The 24147-nt window shown below is 39.2% G+C and overlaps 1 protein-coding gene across 1 annotated transcript in view; it reads left to right on the top strand.

The window, feature by feature from the left end:
* Nucleotides 1–24147, top strand: part of suclg2 (succinate-CoA ligase GDP-forming subunit beta) — a 159951-nt gene that overhangs the window by 33093 nt on the left and 102711 nt on the right. Inside the window, exon 2 of the mRNA XM_038291821.1 lies at nt 1742–1883. Coding sequence (XP_038147749.1) covers nt 1742–1883 — 142 coding nt within the window. The remainder of the gene's footprint in view (nt 1–1741; nt 1884–24147) is intronic.

The following is a 24147-nucleotide window of genomic DNA, read 5'->3' as shown; positions in this document are numbered from 1 at the left end:
AGGATTCTCTGGATCCGATGTAAAGACGGAGAGCTACAGAAGTTCCTTCCAGCCAACACCTACAGCTACTCTGTGAAAAAGAAGCCCATTTAAATAATCAGTTACTGCATTATTTAACTTCACTTTTGCATTAATTAGGTATTTTTTAATTGAATTGCACTGATCTGTTGTTTGTTGATTGTCGCTGAATGTCGAGAGCCAAAACTGATTAACTGCTAGTTGTATCTGTTTATGATTTTGAAAAACAACCAGGAATGATGTTGTTCCGTTTGTGGCTGTTGTGACTCTTGTTGACAATTGTTCCAATTTAAGCAGCTCAAAGCAGCCCTGCATCATGAGGCTGCTGCCAGTGTGTTTCAGTGATCTGCTCTTCTATCTAGCGACAGTGGCGTTGGATGTAGGAGTTTGCCCTGAAATCGAAGGGTTGACGGTTCAAGCCCCGACCGGTGGCGCCAGTGTACGGCAGCCTCGCTTCTGTCAGTGAGCTTGCCACCATCAGTGTGTGAGTGTGTGTGTGAATGGGTGAAGGAATGTAGTGTAAAGCGCTTTGGTCAGGTCTCCTAACTTGAATAAAGGCGCTATATAAGTACATGCCATTTACCATTTACCATTTCTATCTGACCTTAAAGATTTTTGCTCTACAGTTAGCAGAACCTGTATTTACTCTGCACACAAGCCACTGCCACCACCATGTTTGACAGTGAATGCGATGTGCTTTGGTTGATGCACAGTGTAGCATTTTCAATAAACACATTTAATCTCCAATGTAAATGCCTTTAGTACCAGAAGTGCTAATCGTCCTGTTACTTGCTCGTGTTGCTATTCCTCGTATCTTATAAAATATGGTACCATTACAGTTGATGCCATGCAACAAAATCTGTTATATTCTTCATTTCTTAAAACTGGCCTATGAATGTTTTGGACAAAGGTTGACTGATATTTAGAACTGCTCATAATTTGTTTTGGCTTTATTCATAACCCAGTTTATACTAAAGAGCAGCACCCTCACTTGATGATGGTTTGGATTTTTTGTTGATCGACAGTGTGGGTTTTTAAGTATGTATGCCATTTAAATGAAAGCTGAGTGAAATATCTGAACCTTCTGTTTAGTTTTATGAGTTTGTTTTTCTTATTTCCAGGTGTCCTTCCTCAAACAACTTGCCTGAGCATAAATTGGATATATTTCATTCTTAACGTTATCTTCACATTTGTTTAATGTTCAAGTCAGAGAACATAAACACCAAACCATCATTTATCTGCAATAGCCTAATTGACATCAAAATCCTTGTTTTAAACTTAATTTAATGGCATTTCCTCTGCTAATGGCTCTCTAAAGTTTTTTTTTTTCTTTGATAGCACTAGTGTGCATGAATATGTAGTTATGTCAAATTGCACTTACACCTGTGCGTTTAGCACAGCGAGTCGGCGCTGAGGGATTTTATCTCTAAAACAGCCTGTGTTTCTCCTTCCCATTAAAAAGCCAATTTCTTTTTAATAGCAGCAACAGCTGGAGCTGACAGGGCCAATGTCTGGCGGTGCTGCAAACACCTCCTTAGCTGTAATGCAGGTGGAAAACACGGCTTGTTGGTGTATAATGCAAAACACCCCAGCAGTGGGAATCGCATCCTTACTCATGTTTTAAGTGCTGAAAAAAAAAAATGCTGTTTGTGTACCATGTTAGCTGTCTTTCATTCATACCTTCCAAGTTAAATTTATTCTCCCTCCGCCTTGCTTCTCCCAGTGCACCTGGCTGAGTCCCCGGAGATGGCTAAATCTACAAGAGTACCAGAGCAAGAAGCTGATGCAGGACAGCGGCGTGGCGGTCCAGCGCTTCTACGTGGCTGACACAGCTTCTGAGGCCCAGGAGGCTGCCAAGAGACTCAGTGAGTAGAATATACCCATACAGTATACTGCTTGCAGAATTATTAAACAATTTTGAAAGATTAATGTTATTGTTGTACAACTGCAGTCCTCAGAGTCAGTTAAAAGTTTCACTAAACCTGAGATCTGAGGAATAGTAATAATAGAAGAATGTTTGTGTACAAGTACAAGGGAAGCTATTAGAGCGCAGCATTCTTTTAGAATTAACTAAAAACTTCTACTTCTATTGAAGTGCTAGTAATCAACTTCAAATGTGCATGCTTATATTTTTTATATAAAGATAAATAAAAATCAGTGAACATTGCAGCCATTCTCCTTTACTAACAGTTAAAATGCTGTTTATGCTGTGATTTCAAAATGCTAAACACGAGAAGATCTCTTTGAAAACAAAAAGTACACTTGTGATTGCTTTTTGCTTTTATCTTCTTAAGCACATTAACTTTAGTTGAATAAAATGATCATAGATACAACAGAACAATAAGTTGAAGATGGCAAATCATTAGTGGTACCGTCCCTTACTGCCTACTTTGCCTATTCTGCATAGCAGTCCATGAACACTTCAGCAGTTGTCCATAACAAAACCACTTTTCCAACACTCGCTAGTTCCCCTGTTTACATTATTCTCGCTTTCACCCTATCCTTTCTTTGCCTGTAACAATGGCAGCTACATTTGCTGTGATCAGTGGGTAAAAAGTAGTTTAAATATGTTTTTAAGTGAGAAAGTCCACCTGAAAACTTAATCTGTGCGATCAGTTCAAGATTACCATCCTGCCTTCAAATATTATTTCACTGTCGGAGCCGCTCAGACCCTAGCTGTCACTAGGAATCCTGTTCAACAGCAGCCTCTGGCTCGGTTGCCTCTTTGCAGTTTTCTACTACAGTTCGCGGCGGCTGGAAGTCGTTTTTTATGTGTAATCCAAACTGTAGGCGAGAGAATAATAAAAGCGAACACATTTAGCCGACATGTTTTGACATTTAAAGTTCATTTAGGCATTGATAAACTGTTTCAGAGGACTGATCGTAGCGATCTCCATCAGCAGCGCTGTCTTTGTCTCCCTGTCAGCACCCAGATTAGCTTCTCTGACTGGTTGATTTGGCGCTTCAAGCAGCAAAAGTTCTCCAGCAGCAGCTGCTTCTGAAGCTCGTTGCATGCATTAGATGCTCTGAAGTTCATGACGCGCTGTTCCACCTGCTCAGACGCATTGCTCCTGTTTTTCAAAATGTGCTGCGGGACCTTTTTGCCTTGCAAAGATGCGCGGCAACCATTGACTTTGCATGTAAACTGGCAGCTTCTGCTGCCTCTGCTGCTTGCAGTATAAACGTAGCATAACATCGGTATATATTGCTATTTCAGGAGTGCTAAAGATCTTAAACAATTCTTTAAATTTCTTTTCGGCCCATTTTTCTGGAATAACAGAGGCCGTTTGTCGTTCATACAGAGCTTAACATAGGATGTTGGTGTTCTTAGGCCACTACTCTTTAATTACACAACTCCAATAATGATATATGGTCAAATCTAATAATATATTAGATAATAATACTTGTTCCCCTAATCCCACTTCTCAAACTATGTAGGTTCAAACAACCATTATATATGTCATATGTTTTATTTTGTATTACTGAAGCTGCACACTTCTTTATCCAGTGTTACACTATGTTTCTAGCTCAGATATGATTAAATATAATTCCTCTGACAGGCATAAGTAATGTTACCTTTAAATTAAATGTTTAGTAACAATGTACAGGGCGGTGAGTGACATGGAGCTGTATTACCAGGTGAGAAAAAACTGTGCTGTCCTCCTAATGGGCTGACTGACAGCTACAAAATAAATTAGTTAGCAATGAGGACATTTTAAGAAACGTAAAGGACAAAAGTCATGCTCAGCCCATTCCTTTTAATTTCTAGTAATAAGAGACAAAGTCGAGGAGAAACCTGTAAAATTTCCTGGCTGCTCAGTGACTGTTTGTTTCTGTTAACATGAGTTGATCAGATGTATAACCTTATTCACGATGAATACAAATTTATAGTAAAGAAGTCCTTTAACATAAAGATGCCAAAGCAGATAAATGTATAATTAAGAATGCACCAATCCACATTTTTTAACTGTCGATTCAGAAATCCATACCTGCAGATGCTGATACCTTTCTAAATACCAGCTACTAGCCATGTTTACATCTAAATGTCATACATTTTGAAGAAACTCTTCAAATGTTAAAAAAGAAAAAGGAAAATGTGTTTCCGTCACTGATCTCTATTTATTCACTTGATTGCTGATCGTACATGGTGCTGTTGAGGTCACCAGCCGTCATATTGCTACTCCCTGATTAGACAGGTCAGAATATAAACAATACGTGCGCTACAGCATCAAACCATGATGATGTTCTCATTATCAGGGGGTCTCAAGACTGGAAAATAAAGCTATATTAATTGCTTTAACACACACTTGCTGATTCATAGCATCAGTATATCACTGTAATTTATGGTAAAATGGGCACATCACATTGCATATTCAGTATGAAGTCTATAAATCATCTAATATAGAATACTATTCAAATCCATCACAAGAAAATTTGGGAGTTAATGGAGCATAATAATACTGCGGTCAGATATTAAGAGTATTACACACACACACACACTATCTGATGATGTGCAAAAAAATCTAAATTGATGACGTACATGTGATACACATGTATTGATTACATTGTTATGGTAATTACATTACATTACAGGCATTTTTATGGAGCTATTCTGTGAAAGTGGGCAGGACCAAGATGGCGGCAGGTGACTTCAGTTTTTTCGGTCCAGTGAATAAATAGAGATCAGTGGTTTCCATCCTTTGGAGCAAATTAACCAGGCAATGCAAAAGTAACGCTTGGCTGCAAGAAACAGGAGGTAGAGGCTGCAAATCGGATTGAAACACAAATCAGTAATGGACCGAGGTTTCTATCGGGCAAGCTGGCTTACTTTGTCATGTCAGCTTGTATAAGCAGTGGTTTATGCCATCCAGAGACGTAGAAAGAGAAGTGTGATTCTAACATTTGTATTAAGGACGGAGAAACAGCCGATCATTCAGGTGAGGTAACCGTTTACTAAATTGGAACTTATTCAATGTATTTGTTTTTATCCCCACTTTAGCACATTTACATTTACACCACCTAAGCCAAGGGTAAAAACTGTTTTGCGAAATTTAGTCATAATTTTAATGTTCCTGCTTCCAACAAGCTCTTCTAATGCAATACTTCAGAATTAGCAAATGAAAGATTAATGGAAACATGTTAAATCTCGATTTAGCTTGAAAAGTCTGTCATAAACTTCTCTCTATAACCAAGTATGACAAATACATTTGGCCCAATGTATTTGGCCCTTTTTCAGCAATACCTGCTTTAAAATCTTTTTCAGTACCAGTATCCGTGTGGTTATTTATTGGATCACTGCATTTCGATTCATCATAATAACCATAAACATAATGACCAAAATTACTACAAAATAAAATAAGAGTTTCAAACACTCTCAGTTCTTGTGTTTTGCTGCTTCCTTACTGGGAACCTTTTGCAGGTTTTCAGCTCCTTCTGTTTCACCATCATATTGCACTGGTTTTTAATAAAACATAAGAAATACCTGTGTAGCTCGTATCAAACTCATATTCTTTGGTAAACAAAATAAAATATTTGAAGAGGTTCATAGTGGGGAGATAAGGCCCTGTATATTTGAATTTTTCTTTTTTTTTAATAGATGGATATTTATTAACTTGTTGTCTACATATGATGAATTGTTGCCATACATATTTACTGTACTCTTTATTTGTTTAGTATAGACCTTGAAATATTTATAGTAAAAGTGAAATTGCAATGCTGAATACAGTAAACAGTTTGAGCCTTTGTTATCTTTTACTGTTGATTCTCTGCTGCTCTACGTGCAAATGAGTGTGTTTAATAAGGGCTGAAGCTTTATCAAGTTTAATCGCATCTTTTTGCTGTTTATTTGTATGTATGAGCCAGGGTTTTTTGACCTTAGTGACTGTGCCCGCTCTGCTTTTCATCACAGCGCTTATCCGCACTAATTTGTTGCACAACCTTTCGCATTGAGTTTCTCACGCTTTGCATGGGTATTTTATTATTGTCTTCTTTCTGTTATTGTCTGGTGTTCGTGCTTTGTGCATTTTGGATTATCGCCTGCATACACTTGCACAGAGCTTTGGAAGGAAGGAACTGAAATTGTACTTGTTCTACAAGCTTCTGCAACAATGCATTATACTTGCATGAACAAAGAGGGTTTAGCATCCATTTGTATGCACCCACACACAGCGTTCTCCCCAGTCTCTATTCTTTCCTATTTCTGCTTTGCTACTGTCACATCCAGCATGTGTTCCTGTCTTTAGATTTATATTTTATTCAGTGTTCTTTTACAAATACAGCAACTGCTTTTTGATGGCGCATCCAGATTGGTTTTTAGCCAGCAAGGTGCCCCTCTGATCGCCGCCCAGGAGCTCAAGAGCCCGGGGTTCTGCCTTCAGTGGTTCTGTTTATGAAGCAGAAAAACATAAACTGAATAGTAGAGGGATCATATATATTTTCCTGACAGCCCTTATTGCTGTAAGGAATGAAACGGAGAGAGAAAACTCCAGACAGATGAATTACTAGAGAACAGACAGCTTAATACAAACCAGGTGAGACTTGTATAGATAGAAATTCTGTGAGGAGCGAATTATGAGCTATTCCCACAGATTCTCAATTGGATTTACTTTTGGACTGGACATTTTGACACATTAATCTTCACCCACTGAATCTCTGAATATATCTTTTATGGTTTTCTGGTCAGCTAATAACTGACATTTTAATCACTTAGATGAAACACATTGTGATGTGTGACTTTGATTTTCTCATAAAAGTAAAAGCAGGAATAAAAGAATAGCTAATGTTGATTAAAGGATCATTAAACTTACAGTGTGTGATATTTACAGGGATTTACTGACATAAATGGTGTATATACAATCTATATGTATGTTATTATATCCTATGGACTGAAAACTCTCAATCTTTATGTTTGCCTTAGAATTTGCTATTTACAATTTCATAGGAGTGGGTTCTTATTTGTGGAGACATCTGCGTTACAGCAGCATAGAGTTGACAAAAAATTGACTTAAGATCACAATCACGCTCAAATGGGAATACACCAAGGTATAGGCCCATATACAATCCTACATAGACTAATAAAAGACAGAGCTCGTCTGCCTGGCTGTGTGTTTCCTAGATGGGGCCGCCTTTTACAGTTGCCGTTTGTATCTCTGCTTCTGTCTCCTTGAACCCCAGTCGGCCTCGGCAGATAGCCGCTCACACTGAGCCTGGTTCTTCTGGAGGTTTCTTCCTGTTAACATTTTTTTTTTCTCTCCACTGTCGCTACAAGCATGCTTGGTGTGAGGGGTTGCCTTCGAGTCAGTGAGTTGATGCGATCAACTGGTTTTCTTTAGATAGAAAACTTTGAATCAATTTGACTGAATGATTTCATTAACTGTAAAGAGCCTTGAGATGACATTTGTTGTGAATTAGCGCTATATGAATAAACTGAATTGAATTGAGTTAATAAAATACTATTTATGAAATCATCTATGTAAACAATACTTACACCGACCAGGACAGGCTACCGCCCGGTTAGTATGGAGACGACTGATTTAAATCGCTGGTTGTTATTTTTTTGTCAGAGTGCCCAAAACGAATCACCTGGCAAACAGAGGTAAGGGGAGACAGCGTATTCAGTCTGGCCACGACGAATTAGTAGCTAAGGAACCAAAAGGAGGAGCTAGCCGCTGCTCAGGAAGAGAGCTAAAAAGCACAGTGTTATTAGCTATTTTGTGCTGGAGGTAGAATATGAAACTGTTTTTCTAGGGCTAAATTAAAACAGCTTTATTAAAAGCTTGACCCTGTGATCTAATTTAGGTAAAGCAACATTGAGGAAGCCATTTTGTACCGCAACGGCCTCCGTATTGCTGGAGGGGGGAGGCAGTTGCAGTCTGACTATTAGATTTCATTGAAAATAACACATTGTAGCTTTAATTGAAATTTCTTGTGACAATAATTCAAACTTATAGTATGAAATGCCAACTCTAAAAAATTGGTGATTCCCATTTTTGTGCCACACTGTCAAATCTTTGGCAGCACCAAAAAGTTTTCTTCTAGGATTGCCTTGTGTCCAGCTCCACTAATTCCCCCTACTAAGTGTCATTTTCACACACCCCTGCAGTCCCCCAGCACATGTTTTTAGTTAGGAATATTTCATAGGTTCTACACCTTGGTGTATCACATTGTTTGGCTTTGCGCAGCATAGTGGGTCTGGGGTATTCTCCCCTGAAAAATTTTGCAATTAAGACTTTCTGCAACAATATTTCCTGCATTTTAGGATGGAGTGCAGCTAACCTTTTTTTTATTACAACACTACAAAAGCGCTTGCTGGTTCTTTTTTTATGTTTGTTCACATTAAGGTGTGACGTGGCTCAAGAGCATCTATCTTTTGAGAGTTGCTTTGCTATCTTTGCTGTGATAAGTAGGTAAAAAAGTAGTTTTAATATATTTTTAGGTGAGAAAATCGACCTCAAAACATTGTCTGTGCAGTCAGTTCATCAAGATTACGATCCTGCCATAATGGGCCCGGTTGCCTCTTGTGGGCTTTCCGCTACTGTTTGTGATGCTTGGAAATCGATGTTAGCATTTTTCAGGTATTCGATACAAACTGCAAGCACCACAATAATAAAAGTGAACATTTTGCTGGCAGGATTCGATAGGTTTTAAATTAATTTAGGCATTAATAAACAGTTTCAGGGTGGGAATGTTGTGTTCAGTTTTCTAGTTTTATACCGCACAAAGCTAGGCTTGTCCCGATCCGATCCACGTATCGGATCGGGACGCCGATATTGGCAAAAAAATGCGTATCGGCAAAGCATGTAAAATGCCGATCCAGACTGCCGATCCAGTTTTTAAAAAAAAATCCGGTCCGTATTTTCCAGTTTCGCCGATTGAAACGATCCATTCCACTTTTTTGCGCCAGTGTTTCCCTGTTTTGCATTTTTATTAAAACTTACACTAATACTTGCACCTTTAACTGTTTACGGTTTTACTGTTCACTGTGCAATATTAGATTGCTATTCATAATTTTGTCCAGTTTGTGTTTATCTCTTAATACAGGTAAGATTAACAGGTAAGTTTGTTGTTACCAAGCATTGTGTTTTATTCAATCTCACCTAATTCAGCTGGCTAGATGTTATCAAGAGTACTAAAACCCTTTTCAACATGAGTCTTACAACTAAGGCTAAATACTTTAACTTAAACTTAAATACATGCTCGGATAGGCTGGTATCGGCCAGTATCGGTATCGGATCGGAAGTCCAAAAACCTGGATCGGGACATCTCTAGTAATAGGTAAGTTTGAAAAGAAACACACTAACCTGTCGAAATTCAGTGTAAAGGCCAGGGTGTCGGTCCTTCAGATGTTTCGCCAAGTTTGTCGTACTGCTGGACTTGGTCGCCACCGACTTGAAACAGTGTTTGCAGACTAGCCTATCAACATCTTTCGGTTTCCCTTCCGTGTCAGGCTCGAAGGCAAAATACCTCCAAACAGCACTCTTGCCTTTATCATTGTCGACCAAAACTGGTTGTTTTGGCCCTCCTGCAGCAGCACTGGCCATGCTCTCTTCTGTTATTGTGTCCTCACATACACACTGCAGCATGTAGCTTCACGCTTCAGTCTGTAACTCCGCCCACATCAAAGTCGGCCATTTTGATTACGTCACCGATAGGAAGGTCCCATATCTCCTGACCGATGGCATACGGCCGCGCGCGGCAGCGGTAGTATCGATACTTTTAAAAATTGAGTATCGTATCCGGATACAACGTTTTAGTATCGATACTTTTGACAACCCTACGGTGGAGTATATTGCTCTCGGGGTCGGGACATCTATTAGTCATTATTAGTATGCGGCACATGCTCATTTTCCGGCCTCCTTCCGCTTCACCGTCCACTCTAGACTCAGAAGTTGTTGCTCAGTGCAACGTAATTCAGGCTGGGCGCCTGACTACAGCCAGATAAGGTAATAGGCAATCAGAAAGGTTCATCTGAGGAGCCTGTGTGTGTGTATGTGTGAATAAAACACCGACAGGTAGTACATTTAAATTATTGTATTCAAATGTATATTTTTGCAAATATTTAGGAAGGTACTCAATATTAAAATTTTCCTATAAGTATAAACAATAATCACAACAAGAAGACAAAAAATAACCCTGATAACACCCAAGATTTTTTGTTCATTTCTTCAAGTCCGCTTTTTTTCTTTGCAGAATGATTAACGTTTCATCAATCAATAATCTGATTGTTTTTAATTCATAATTGAAGTATTTTGGTTCACGAAAGTCCTGCTGTGAAGCTGCGGATGATCCAGTAGCTTATCATCGTGGGTTAAAATGGGGAGGGAAAAAAAAAAACCTGACCCAAATAATGTCATAAATAAAAAACAAAATAGCATTTAAACAGGGTTAAATTGTTATCCAAAGTAAACATTTATCATGAAAATAGCTATATTCCATATGTCATAGCTTTGAAATGTTTGACACACATGCAGATCACAATCAGGAGGCAGAAAAGGAGGTTTCTCGTTTTGATGCGCAACTCCAAAGAATTGAACCAATTCCAGAGTTTTATTGGCCATTCACAAAATCAATGAAAAGAAACTAAAAGTATCCTTAAACGAAAAATGTACAAAAATCAAAAGGCTTATTTAATACTTGGAGGACATATCTTCAATTTGGCCACAAAATTAACAAAAAGAGAATGATCTTTTCGTCTACAAGACTATTTTAAAATAAAAATAATGACATTTGATAACATTGGAATGATTTTAGGAGCTTTTCTTGTGGAAAAACCAATCCGGCCCAGCCTTGGTATATTGAGTTTGAGAGCCTGGTCTGGAAGGAGTAATGAGTGGGTAACAGTAGAGAAGCTGCAGAGACGTGTGTTAAACTTCAACTCTGCATCCTGGTCTGTACCCTGGGTTAGAAAAAAATGTGCAGGTGACTAAGCAAGTTTTTTAAGCGGAAGTCACCTGAAATAAAATTTTTAAAGTATTCTTTACTTTCTTAGGTTTCAGTCAAATAAAAAGAAATCGAAGTTTAACAGGCAGAGCCAAAGGAAATTTGATAGGCAGGTTTACACGAGATAATGTTGATTTGCTTTTGGAGAAAGCCGGAGCGCCCGGGGAGAACCATGAAGACAGTGTGAAAAGAAAGTAAACCAACACGAATGCTGTGCGGCTTATTTTCAATTAGATTTAACTAATAAAAGGTTTCCAAAGAAAATAAAAAGAATACTGAAAAATGAAAAGAATAATAAAGTTTTATTTTTGCAGAGGGTTTAGTGTTTTCTCTGCTAGTTGTGATGTGATAAGTGGTTTTGGTTCGACTTCTGTCGGTCGTATTTGTTGGATCGAAGTCTTAGGAAGCTTTTGGGTGTATGGTGCGAATTTGGTGTTTGGTTTCATGCTTGTGGTGTAGAGCTGTTTCCTTTGTCCTCTTTTTGTTCAACCGTTTTAATACCATGGTCTGAATTTGATCTTTGGTTTCCTGTTTTCTTGTGTAGAGCTGTTTCCTTTTTCCTCTTTTTGTTTAACAGGCTTTGGTTCGACTGCTGTCGGTGCTCTTGGTTGCATTGTAGACTTTGAAAAATTTTGGGTGTATGGTGAGAATTTGGTGTTTGGTTTCCTGCTTTGTTGTTGAGAGCTGTTTCCTTTGTCCTCTTTTTGTTTTACAGGTTTTGGTTTGACTTCTGTCGGTGCTCTTGGTTGCATTTTAGATGTTGGAAACGTTTGGCTGCATGGTGCGATTTTGGTGTTTGGTTTCCTGCTTTGTTGTTGAGAGCTGTTTGCTTTTTCCTCTTTTTGTTTTACAGGTTTTGGTTTGACATCTGTCGGTGTTCTTGGTTGCATTGTAGACGTTGGAAACGTTTGGGTGCATGGTGCGAATTCTGTGTTTGGTTTCCTGCTTTGTTGTTGAGAGCTGTTTCCTTTTCCCTCTTTTTGTTCAAGAGGTTTTGGTCCGACTTCTGTTGGTTCTCTTGGTTGCATTGGATATGCAGGATCCTCAGGATCCGCAGTACTTCCAGAAGGAACATCCTGTGTTCTAAAGACGGACCCATCAGGCTTTGATGAAATGGTTGTTGAGGATAAAGGGTGCATTTTGTTGCTGCGGGCTGTTAGGAAATCAATCTCCCATTGCTCCTGGAACTGGAACACCAGTTCTGCATAGTCAACCCTTCCCTTGTTTTCCTGCAGCTTAGTCAGCGTCGAGAAATACTGGCTTAAAAACTCTAAAATGTTTGTTGGTTGGGCATGCTTCACTGCCCGTGAAAGGCATTCAAATATGCTCGTCAGTGTGTAAGAAAATGTGGAATCCATTTTAAGATTAACTTGGAAAACACTACTTACCTCTGGACACAAGCTACTCCTGTGGTTACCACTGAGTAAATGGAACTAGTTTTACTGTGTGCGGAATGGAAGCCTCAGCGATGACATAAGTGGGAGGAGCCATGTGGGTGGAGCCTTGTGATGTCATAGGGGTGGGGGTTGGGGGGTTGTAGGTTGGGGGGTTGGGGGGTTAATATTTTCTTTTTTCTGATGACATCATCATTGGAATACCCTGTATACTGTGTCCTGGGCAGCTGCAGTGCATTGGGTGGCCTCCAGCAGCCTGGATTAAAATCTTTCACATTTAAAAAAGATACATTAGATTTTTATATTCAGATTAAATTGCAACAGTTAAAACACATCTATAAATCTAGTTAGCATACGCGCTAACTAGCCGTTAGCGATGCCGCTAGCTAGCGGCTAATGTTAACATGTTGTTTGTGTCATTATGTGTTTCTGTACATATTGAGGGAATATGTTGAGTTTATTATTTAGGAGAATTGTGCCTGTTTATTTGGAATTGTGCCTGTTTACACAAAGACTTATGCACAATATTTTTTGTTGCAGTTTTACCATTCATTCATCCATCCATACCAGCCAATAAATTCAAAGAAAAGGCTCACGGTGTGGTTATTGGAAATTATGGTTATCTACCTGCTAAGCTAAGAGTGAGGGCAGGACAAAAATATTTTTTTTGTCGCTAATGGTCACTAAAATGTTTTTAAGCTCAACATGTCCAGTATTAAAATTCAAAACCTTTATTCACAAATATGCTATGTTTTTTGCGAAGTGGAGCCAGCCAACCCTGTTCGCGTATGCAAATTAGCCACGTGCTTTTCCGCAGTTAAAGGAATAGTACACCCAAAACATGATTAGCCTTCATTTTCTACTCACCCCCATGCTGAACAACACTCTGGAGTACTTTTTTGATATCTCAAATGCATCTGGAGATCTGGGAGGCTTCTTGCTGTCTGCTGACATTCAAATAATGGAGGTCTATGGTTCCCGAGGCAGAAAGGCTCATAAAAGTCCACAAAAAACGTGTCAACATTCCTCCATACTGCTCGTCCAATGTATTCTAAGTGTCCTGAGTGGGTAGCATCCAGAATTTACTCGAAACGAAGTCATTTAGAATGTTTTTAGAGCATAAACAGTAGTGTATATCCTACATCAGAGAACCAGAAATATGTCTGATCAGGTAAGGCTCGGAGCCGTTTGGTTTGCTAACAGCTGTTAGCTTAGTTGGCTCTGGTGTTTAGCAGAGCCAAAAAAGTTAAAAAAGAATCCACTGGACTTCGTTTCCAAGTTTGAAGACGTTTGACTTCCCATCCAGGAATCTTTTTCAATTCAAAATGTCAGAAATAGCGTAGAGTTCGAGGCTTTATAGAGTGGACCAAAAACAAAGTGTTGTTTTCACTTAGAAATTCAATTTGCGTGTTTTGGTCCATATTATAAAGCGTTAATATTGTTGAGTTAAAGCCTCAAACTCAAAGCAATTTCTGACTATTTTAATCGTAAAAGCTTCCTGGAAGGGAAGCGAAACGTCCAGGTTGGAGGTCGTCGAAAAGTCTCCATCTCCTTTCAATGGAGCGCTTACAGATCTCAGAGTATTTAGTTAAAAGTTCTCTTTTCTGTTGCTGTTGTTCAATAAAAGTACATTTTAAGATCATTTGAGGCGAGAACAGTATACTTTTTAGCGTCACTATATGGCCCATTTACCGATTTAATGTGTAATTAAAAAAAATGTTCTAAAGTTGCGAAGACCATGGCAACCAGTGGACATCCGAGGGTAACAGCAGCCAGGGCTAACGTTAGCCCGTCTGCAGCAGCCCTCTCTCAGCATAGCCGAGTCCGCTGGCTATGATGGAGTTTTTCCTTTCATTTGGCAAAATGTTAATTTGATTTGTGTTTATCTGCCTGTGTTAATTATTATTCCCTCATTAAATGAAAAAAAAAATCATTTTATTATTATCTAGAGGCTTTTAATAACTGGAGGTGAAAAGCAGCACCAGACGAGCCGAGCGTGTGGTGACATCATCAGTATGCTTTTGTTCAATTGACCCATATTCATTCTGCGTTCTCCACACTTTTCTGTGTTCTTCTCAAGAACATACTTGGCGAGGACACAAGTCAGTACTCGTCTTCTTGTGAATTGAGAAACTGCCACTTCACCACTTCTCTGTGAAGATTCTTATTTCAACCGTTGCGTATATTAAGCGGTGCGCTGACGTAGTATATGGAATCTGTGGGTAAAGGAGGACATATACACGTCCGGCTGGATACGGCGCCGGACGCCGGACAGTGCAATGAAAATCCGGACTGGCCACCCTATTATTGACTCGCATGTTAGCGCGTTATTATTAGCCGCAGCTAGCAATTTACCTATCTGCGGCTAACAATAACGCGCTAACATTAATGCGGGCCACCGGCTACGATAACATCAGTAGTAGGTAGGCTTGTCCCGATCCGATCCACGTATCGGATCAGGACGCCGATATTGGCAAAAAAATGCGTATCGGCAAAGCATGTAAAATGCCGATCCAGACTGCCGATCCAGTTTTTAAAAAAAAATCCGGTCCGTATTTTCCAGTTTCGCCGATTGAAACGATCCATTCCACTTTTTTGCGCCAGTGTTTCCCTGTTTTGCATTTTTATTAAAACTTACACTAATACTTGCACCTTTAACTGTTTACGGTTTTACTGTTCACTGTGCAATATTAGATTGCTAATCATAATTTTGTCCAGTTTGTGTTTATCTCTTAATACAGGTAAGATTAACAGGTAAGTTTGTTGTTACCAAGCATTGTGTTTTATTCAATCTCACCTAATTCAGCTGGCTAGATGTTATCAAGAGTACTAAAACCCTTTTCAACATGAGTCTTACAACTAAGGCTAAATACTTTAACTTAAACTTAAATACATGCTCGGATAGGCTGGTATCGGCCAGTATCGGTATCGGATTGGAAGTCCAAAAAACAATATCGGTATCGGATCGGAAGTGCAAAAACCTGGATCGGGACATCTCTACACAAAGCATTTAGGATTTCACTTAAAAATCTGTACTTAGACTCTAAGCAGAGTGCTTATTTTTAAAGTTTTGTTGTGTACGTGGCTTTTGCCAAACTGCAGATAGGACTTCTAATAGCCTTCTTTCCCTTCTGACTTCCTCTTTACCATTAACTTCTCTAATTAGAGATTGGCCCTTAGAGGTTTTATAAGGGCTATGTCTATTATTTTGGCATCAGCCCATAAGGGGTGTCAAACTAAAGTCCTGGAATGGAACCAAGCTTTATGAGATGTTTAAAGGTTGGGATACATTATTTGATTGAACTGACTCTGTAAAATACCTTCATATCCTGTGTATTGGTAGCCTAGTAAACTAGCCCGATCCGCCTGTGGCCAAAATAATTTTTGCCTGGTTCTAGCCTCAATCAGTGCCCTAGGCCCTTAATCTGGCGGGCCAATCACAACGCAGAGATGTGTTTTGAATGTCTGGATGTGAAGCGGGCGGGGTTTTGAGGGCATGATGACAAAGCTGCACAGCGCTGGAGAAAGCACAACCGTAGCATGCACTGCGGCGGCAGCAGCTTTAAATAGAGCGCTCCATAGAAAGTTAAAAGTTCTCTTTCTGTTGCTGTTGTTCAATAAAAGTATGTTTTAAGATAATTTGCAGTGAGAATATTATACTTTAAAGCGTCACTATATGGTCCATTTACCAATTTAATGCGTAATAAAACAACTATTTCCGAAGTTGAGAGGACCTCGGCAACCAGCGAAACCTCCGAGGCTAACGGCAGCCAGGGCTAACCGCAGCCCGTCTGCAGCGGCCCTCTCTCGGCATAGTCATGTGTGAAGGACCGCTGGCTCTGATGGCGATTTTTGACTCCGCTTTGGAATCAGTTTTGAAAGGATTAGACTTTCGGTTTTCATTAAAACGTGAGCAGGAAGATGCTTCCTACATCAGAGTCAGTTGCACTCATTGGTCAGAGCTTTGGCCAATAGGCACAGACATGGTTTGAAAAACAACGGGTTGTTCTCATCAACAATCTTCCGATGTCTCATTCATCAGGGCCAGACTGAATAACACCTTTCATCTCCCATTTAGTCGGGTTTATCAGGCTAGTGTATTGGAGCTGTGATATAAATAAACTGAAGTTTTATTAGGGTTTTATTCTGTTGACCTGCAGGCCATATCCTTGCGGGATTGAATGTTGTCTTTCTTTACATCTCAAGCTCAGCTGTATGGAGTTCAAACTTTTGCATGAAAGAGTGCTGATCTCAAGAAAAAAGAGAGACTTGTTAAACCGCCAGTCTTCAATGGCACATTCCACTTAAAACTGTTAACAGCAAGGATGTTTTGGAAATTCCCTGCCAAACTAGGAAAAAAGGAACAGTGTAAATCTTTCCAGTAATTTCCTGCAACTCTTATAAATAAGGCCATCTTTCCCCAATGCTTAATCCTTTCATGTCCATTAATGGGCCGTAGTTCAGTTGGCGGTCCTGTGAGACTTCCTCACACTTCCACATCCCGTGACTCCCTAGCTTGCCAATAAAGCGTGATAGTGAACATCTATAGATGCTTCATTTCCTAGCGTTCTCATTGCATCTGTGAGCGGTTTCTCTTGGGCTGTGTTGGGTCACACATAGATGCATCAGAGAGAAGAAAAAAGGCAGTAGATTAATAACCTTTTGAGTTAGGATCAGTTGGCCCAATAAATGAAGCGAGAATGCCAGACTGGGACTCCCAGGGGCAAGAGGGGAAGATGGGGCATGGAGCCAGCGGTGGTAGCTGCTCTGTTTAATGGCTTCACCCTGTAGAGAACACAAACCTTTGCACTATGCATGACATGTTGGTTGGTCGGGGTATCTGAGCTGACTAGGAGCAACTCAAACAGATTTATGGTTAGCGCCGGCATCCTGCTGTGAGCTTCTGGCTCCTTGTGCAAACACCAGAGTGAGCTGGCCAAGCATGGCGGCACAGACACAGATGAATGGCATTCATCTCTTTCTTTAGGCACTCACACACACCCAACAATGCTCTACAGTTTTTTTTTTAACTCTTACTTAACCCTTAAGTGTTTAAGTTGACAGTTAAATTGCAGCTATGCTATATAGAAATTGTTCTCATTCCTCTTAGCAGTGTGCAGTAGACACAGATTAAAGCATTTTGTTACTGCTGTTTCTAAAAACCTTTAAGAACTCTCAGCTTTTCTATCAAAACTCTAAAAGACAGAGCCCGACATGGATCATTGATTCCCTTTTAAGTTGAATGGCATGTCTAGGAGGGAGGTTTGCAGTGTGGCAGATGGGTGATGCGCGCTCAGCTAATCTCTCATGGAAAGAAGGGTTTGATTTCGGCGGCACCACACTGAGTGAATCCTTCAGGGATTTATCAGAAAGTCCAAAACTTTTGGAATGTGTTCTCCACTGGGACGCTGAGACAGTGACAAACTAACCACTGCTGTCCATCCAGAATCGATGACCCACATCCACCAGTCCCACACTTAAAGCTATAATCTTTCAGGCAGAGGTGTGTGGAGCAGAGGAAATTGGTTCTGATAAAGATGATGCAATTAAAGTGATCTAAACTTTTCCTAGATAAAAATGTTTTTAAACCACCCCTTTATTTATTTAGCCAGTTACCAGTAACTGAGCATGCCTCGAAATATCCCATTATGATAGCATCATTTAGCAGGGGCGGATCTAGAAAAATATCTATGGGGTGGCAAGAGGGGGGCAGGAATTTTTTAGGGGTGGCAACATATGGCATTTGTTTACACTGAATTTATTCACAGTTATCACAGTTTGGTGAGAATAGTATGTACAGTACTAGTGTTTCATGTGAAACAGTTCATATTAGAAATACATCGTACAATGTGATCTAATAGGAGATAGGAGAATGATAACACTACTTATAGAGGGGCATTATGACAGGAAAGGTATTAAGGTAAGACACAGGTGCTGAGTCGCAGATGTGTGAGATTGACTGTCAGAGAGGCAGCTTTGCAGCATTTGCACAAGAAGAAACTATAGAAAGAAAAACTTACCCATCAGAGATCTATGGACTGAGCTGTACTAAAGTGAGCAGAACTACACAGTAGAAATAAATGGGTCAAGGCACCCGAACAAGGTACTGGACATCTATGTAATGTTTACTCTGAACACACATTTACCCCATTTGTTCCTCAGTAACTTGACATACAGCAGTTGAGGCAACATGAAAGGGACATTTCATGCATGTAGATCTGCTGTAGATAGAGCTATATATGGAGGACCAACTCCGCCATATTTAAAAATAAATACAGAAATAAATAAATGCTCAATAAATAAATAAGCATACAATTAATTGCCACCAAAAATACAATCAACAAATAAATGTAATTAGAAATTATATTATAATGGCAGGCAGAAATGTTAAAAGGGCAGGCAGAAAGAAATAGCGGCGAAGAAATAACTAGGGTAAAAAAATACAAAGGAAGAATAAAACAGACAAAAATATGATAACATGCACATAAATAAATACTTAAAAATATAAGTAATTAAAAAATGAAGTTGAAGATAATAAATGACAAAAAAATAAATAAGGTAAATATTAAAAAGGCAAAGAAATAAAGAAGCCAATTAAAAGAGTTTTATACCTTTATGACTAGCTGTATAATTTAATTTCTACTTACATTTATTTGTTGTTTGTATTTTTGGTGGCAATTAATTGTATGCTTATTTATTTATAAAGCATTTATTTATTTCTGTATTTATTTTTAAATATGGCAGAGTTGGTCCTCCATACTGCTTTATCAACAAATCAACAAAAGGCGGGTTCTGTATGTTATATCAAAATCTCCACAAATCTGAAAAGAAGCAACATAAAAATACATTTTGCTTGTGATTAGGTTCATACGGGTCATTTCTGGATAGTTTCATATTATATATACAAAAAAAGAAACAACAACACTGCTTCATATTAAGCAGGATTCACACCAGTATCACATTTTTAACTTTTAACACTTTTGGTTTTATTAAAGGAAATATCAGATTTTCTCAGGTGCCAAAACAAAATGTAACAGCTCTGTAAAGGCTCACCAGAGAGCATAACATAAAGTTAACATGACTATAACAGCTGAATGCAGTGATTTCCATGTTGCTCAGCAAAACGCTTCACAACTTTATTTAGATCCAATGCCTTTGTTTGTTTTGATTTGAGTACAACCAAACTATATAGTCTCTTTTCTGTCATAGTTGACCGCAAATATGTCTTTATGAGCCTGAGACGTCCGGCCTAACTAACATCATAGATAGAGAAATAACGTTCTGCAACCTGATTTTTATCATCTCAAAATCAACATTGCAGCTATGCTAGCAACATTGTGCTTTTATTATAATTTAATTTCTCGATAGATAGTTAATCAGTTTTTACCTGTTTCATCCCGTGTCTCCTCTCCCCATGACCCCTGGCTCCCTCGCTTTGCCCTGCTCGCTTTTCAAAACAATCAGTCTCAGTCGCTCTCGCGTCATCTCGTGCTGCATTCACTGCAGTCCGACATTGGAAATTAGCGGTTGTAATTCTCAAATGATCCATAATTTATAAGCCTCGCCACCCCTACCGCCAACTGGGGTGGCAGCTGGGGTGGCAAGGCTGTCATTTAGGGTGGCATTTGCCACCCTATGCCACCCCAGTAGATCCGCCTATGTCATTTAGGCCTAATGTTTACAATATTCATCAAGGCCTTCCACCATTATTTGTTTTGACGTTGCTTCATAATACTGGGATTTGGATTCTATTTCAGGATAAAAACTCTTCTTATAAGGAAATAAAAAACTTTTATGTTCTTACTTTTGGGGTTTGTAAGTTTTTAGAGTATAGATTGAATGTAGTTAGGGATGAACCAGGCATCTCCTGTTTAGGCTGGAGGATCCAGATTTAGACAAATAATAGTTTACAGCCTTGGATGCCAGCGATTAAGACACTTTTTGAACAAAGAGGAGCCAGCAAGGAGGTGATGAAACTCTTTTCTGTTTTTTCTTCAAACCGAGGAGTTCAATAGCTTCATTATATTGGGCCAAACCAACAATTTGAATGATACATGTATGTTTCAAGGAACAAAAACATTAAGCTTCAACTTAAATATGATGAATTCTAAATGCTGCGATAGCTCCTACTTTGTCAGTCTAGTTTGCTGGTCAGTGCATTGTAAACCTCTTTACAAACAGTTGCAGCTTTTGAAAGTCTTTGATCCTGTGATCAAACTTCTTTGATCAACCTGACTTCTAACAGGCATTTATAAAGTAACCAAAGTATTTAGAGTCTGATAGCTTTTGTTTAAAACAGAAAAGTTGATCTTAGCCCTTTTTATAAGCAAATAGAAAAATAACATTGATGTAGTTTTCTTTTTCAATAAATAAAACATGAATAAACACATGCTGAAAGTAGCATTAGGTTTCATGTAGTAGGATATTATGCTGCATTTGAAAGTAAAAATATTAACAATGAGGCCTAGAAAGCATGTTTTTGTCGTGTGTGCAGGAAAATTCCTATCAGTTTAGGCTGACAGCCTTGACCAAATTCAGCCCTCCTCTGGATGAGCTGTCTTGGCTTTCTATGCCCCCATCCTCCTGAATTCAAGTAGATACTGATCGATTATTGTGTTTTTTTTTATTTTGATTAATAATCTGATAGGAAAAGGTGCTTGAAGGAAGGTTTTATTGAGAATTTCAACCAGGTGAAGCTAAACCTGTGCCATTTAAGGAGTTCTGGATAGAGCCTGATCTTTGATCTTAACAACAATATATATATATATATATATATATATATATATATATATATAATTACTGCTCTGAGAGGGATGCTCTTTCAGCTCATTGTAAGGTGTTTAAGCCTTCTTGTTGCCAGCTTACCAGCAGTGTGCAGCAACAGGTGGGGGGGCAATACTCTAGGCTTCAGTCTGGCAGTATGATGGAAAGCTGTAGGTGTGAAACTATGACTTGTTACCTCGATGCGAGAAGCCGGCTCATGCCTTATCGACGAGCAAAATAAAATAAAATTCTGTTTAAAAGAAAAAGCATTTGAAAATCTCTGGGCCTTCTACTAATCCATTTTCCCCTTCAGAGGAATCGTTCCATGTCAGTTTATAACTGCATCACCAGCTAACAAATGTTTTGATTCTCAGGTACTACTGGCTTATTTAGAAACAGTTAAATTAATCCACTACAATCCTTTACGCAAAGCCAGTTCTTCTACAAAATGCCGTTTGGTAATAACCTTATTTATTGTGGGAGAACAGCACTTTGAGCTCATGCTTTCTATTGTGTTACAATAGAAAATATTATAAATTTCTTCCTGTGGACTGTGTTTGGTTAACCTTTGATCAGTGTCTTTAAAATATGATTGTTTTTTTTTTTTGTTCTTACAATATTTTACTGCCAGCAACAAATGTGAAAAATGTCCTACTGCATTGCATCAGAGGTACCAGCATTATATGTTCTGCTGGATTCACTGTTTTCAGACCGAGAAAACAGCAGACTGCAGTTTTCAAAGCCAAATATTTCCTTGTTCTCACTGGATACAGGGTTTTAGTTGCTGAACAATTTTGAATCGTATTTGTTGTATTTTTGGCTGGGCCACATGCAGCACAGCCCATAATCCTCGGATGTCTCTGCCTCTCTGAAAGTAAAGTCTCAGACACAGAGAGAAAAAGAGATTTCTTTTGTTTTTGAGCGTCTCAGAGCTGGAATACAAATGAAGATTTTTCAACCATTTTCTCCTAATTTATGATGTGCTTTTGGTCAAAGATATTATTGTATTGAAGGAACTTAAGTTTCTTCAGACTGTGGTCTGAGCCTTTCACCCCTCAGCAGGCTGCTGTAGGTCACTATGGTTACTGTAAGGTTTTTTCTAGTTTTTTTATTTGATTCACTGAAACTGTTTGCACTTTCCTCTGATTGCTGAATTCAGAATATTGCTCAGTGGCTCTTGCATTTAAAGTTACCCTTTCATTTAAAATGGTGCACTGTGCGTATCCACATTCGCCATCATGCAACATAATGCTGTTTTAATGGTTATCTTTCCAATGGTGATTATGGTTTAATTGCTTGCAACCTCCAAATGCTTAAGGTTAGACAAGTTGCTTCAAATATCTAATTATCATTTACTGATGTTTTTCTCTATCTTTTAAATACTCCCCTTGAATTAAACATTACACACATTAAACATTATGAGGCTACAAATAACAACGAGTCTGAGTTTGCCACTGTTTTGTGACCAGTATCTGGACACTGATACGGGTTTAAAGGGGTCGTAGAATGCAAAACCGTGTTTACATTGTCATAGATGAATAACGATAGTTCAGTGGGTGAAATAAACGAACAGAGAAGTTCAAACCCCATCGACACCTCCTTTCTCTGCAAATCTCACAATTCTACACTTCCACCATAAAACGGGGCGAATCTAAACGAAGCCTCGAATTTATGTAAATTCGGGAATGTTGCCTAAAATGTTTCTGGCCTTTACTTTTGTCACGACCCGAATTTTGGCCCAACAACATGAATAGATGTCGCAAAGATGTAAGACACCAGTTTAGCTGTTTAGCCCACAGTTGGTTTTACTTCTACAAGAATTACAAAGCAGGCAGTTTCTCTATTGAAAATGAGCCAGAACCATTGGTGTAAATGCAGTGTTCCAGGCTGCACGGAGAAAGGGGAACATTTTAACAATCTTCCCAAGGATCCGAAGACTCAACATGCATGGATTATTTTTGTCAGAAGATCCCTGCAAAGTTTGATGCTCAGCTGTTTATTTGCTGGGCCGCTGACTGGACCAGACTCGTCATTCGAACCCAGTAATCAGCTTTCCCCCACCTTCCTTACCGCGGCTAGCGTCAATGGGTCTGGTTCGGTCGCTCCGTCCCCCGCTGGCTCCCTCCCCCCGTCTGCCAGAGTTCCCGGACCAGCCCTGGAGCTAACGGCTTGGTTCTGCTGCACTGTAGTCGACCAAAATCCCGGACAATTTTGAAATTCCCCCCCGGACGTTTTTTTTTTGGCATGAAAAGTAGGACATGTCACACTAAATACCCTTTATAATCATTCTATGACCCCTTTAAATGTGTGTTGTTTTTTTTACTTCAGATAATTTTACATTTAGCCCTTAGAGAACATAAAAGAACTAGCAGACATCCTCTTACAGAAATCATGATAAAATAAGGAGCTTTGTATGAGCTCTGAAGTTTTGCATATATTCCTTGTCAGGTCATTAATTTAATTTCACATTGCATATTGCTCATTTCATTTAACCCTGGTTATAACCATAAACAAGGATTTTAAACAGGCATAGTCTGTGTTTTATATGATGGGACGTGAGTTCAAAGCCCACTTTCTGCAGGAAGGGCATCTGATATGATATATGATTTTGCCTCGTCTGTTCCTGTTTGGCTGTGATGTCATCCTGGAAAGAAACATCAGCTGTGCTGCTTCCATCAACACCCTTGTTTATAGATGTTGGAGATCGGCCTGTTTTCCAGTGTGGTCCTGTGACTGGGTGGATGTGCTCTCTTCGTCCTCTGGCATGGGAGCTGGCTCGGAGCTCGTCTGCTTGGCTGTGTGTTTCCTGGACGGGGCCGCCTTTTACAGCTGCTTTTTGTGTCTCTGCTTCCGTCTCCTTGAACCCCAGTCGGCCTCGGCAGATGGCCGCTCACACTGAGCCTGGTTCTGCTGGAGGTTTCTTCCTCTTAAAAGGGAGTTTTTCCTCTCCACTGTCGCTACAAGCATGCTTAGTGTGAGGGATTGTATTTGAGTCAATGAGTCGATGCAATCAACTGGTTTTCCTTAGATAGAA

The sequence above is a fragment of the Cyprinodon tularosa genome, unplaced genomic scaffold (assembly GCF_016077235.1).
Source record: "Cyprinodon tularosa strain WSP-4 unplaced genomic scaffold, ASM1607723v1 ctg300, whole genome shotgun sequence".
Lineage (NCBI taxonomy): Eukaryota > Metazoa > Chordata > Actinopteri > Cyprinodontiformes > Cyprinodontidae > Cyprinodon > Cyprinodon tularosa.
The sequence above is the reverse complement of the archived record's forward strand: the minus strand, read 5'-3'. Positions and strand labels throughout refer to the sequence as shown.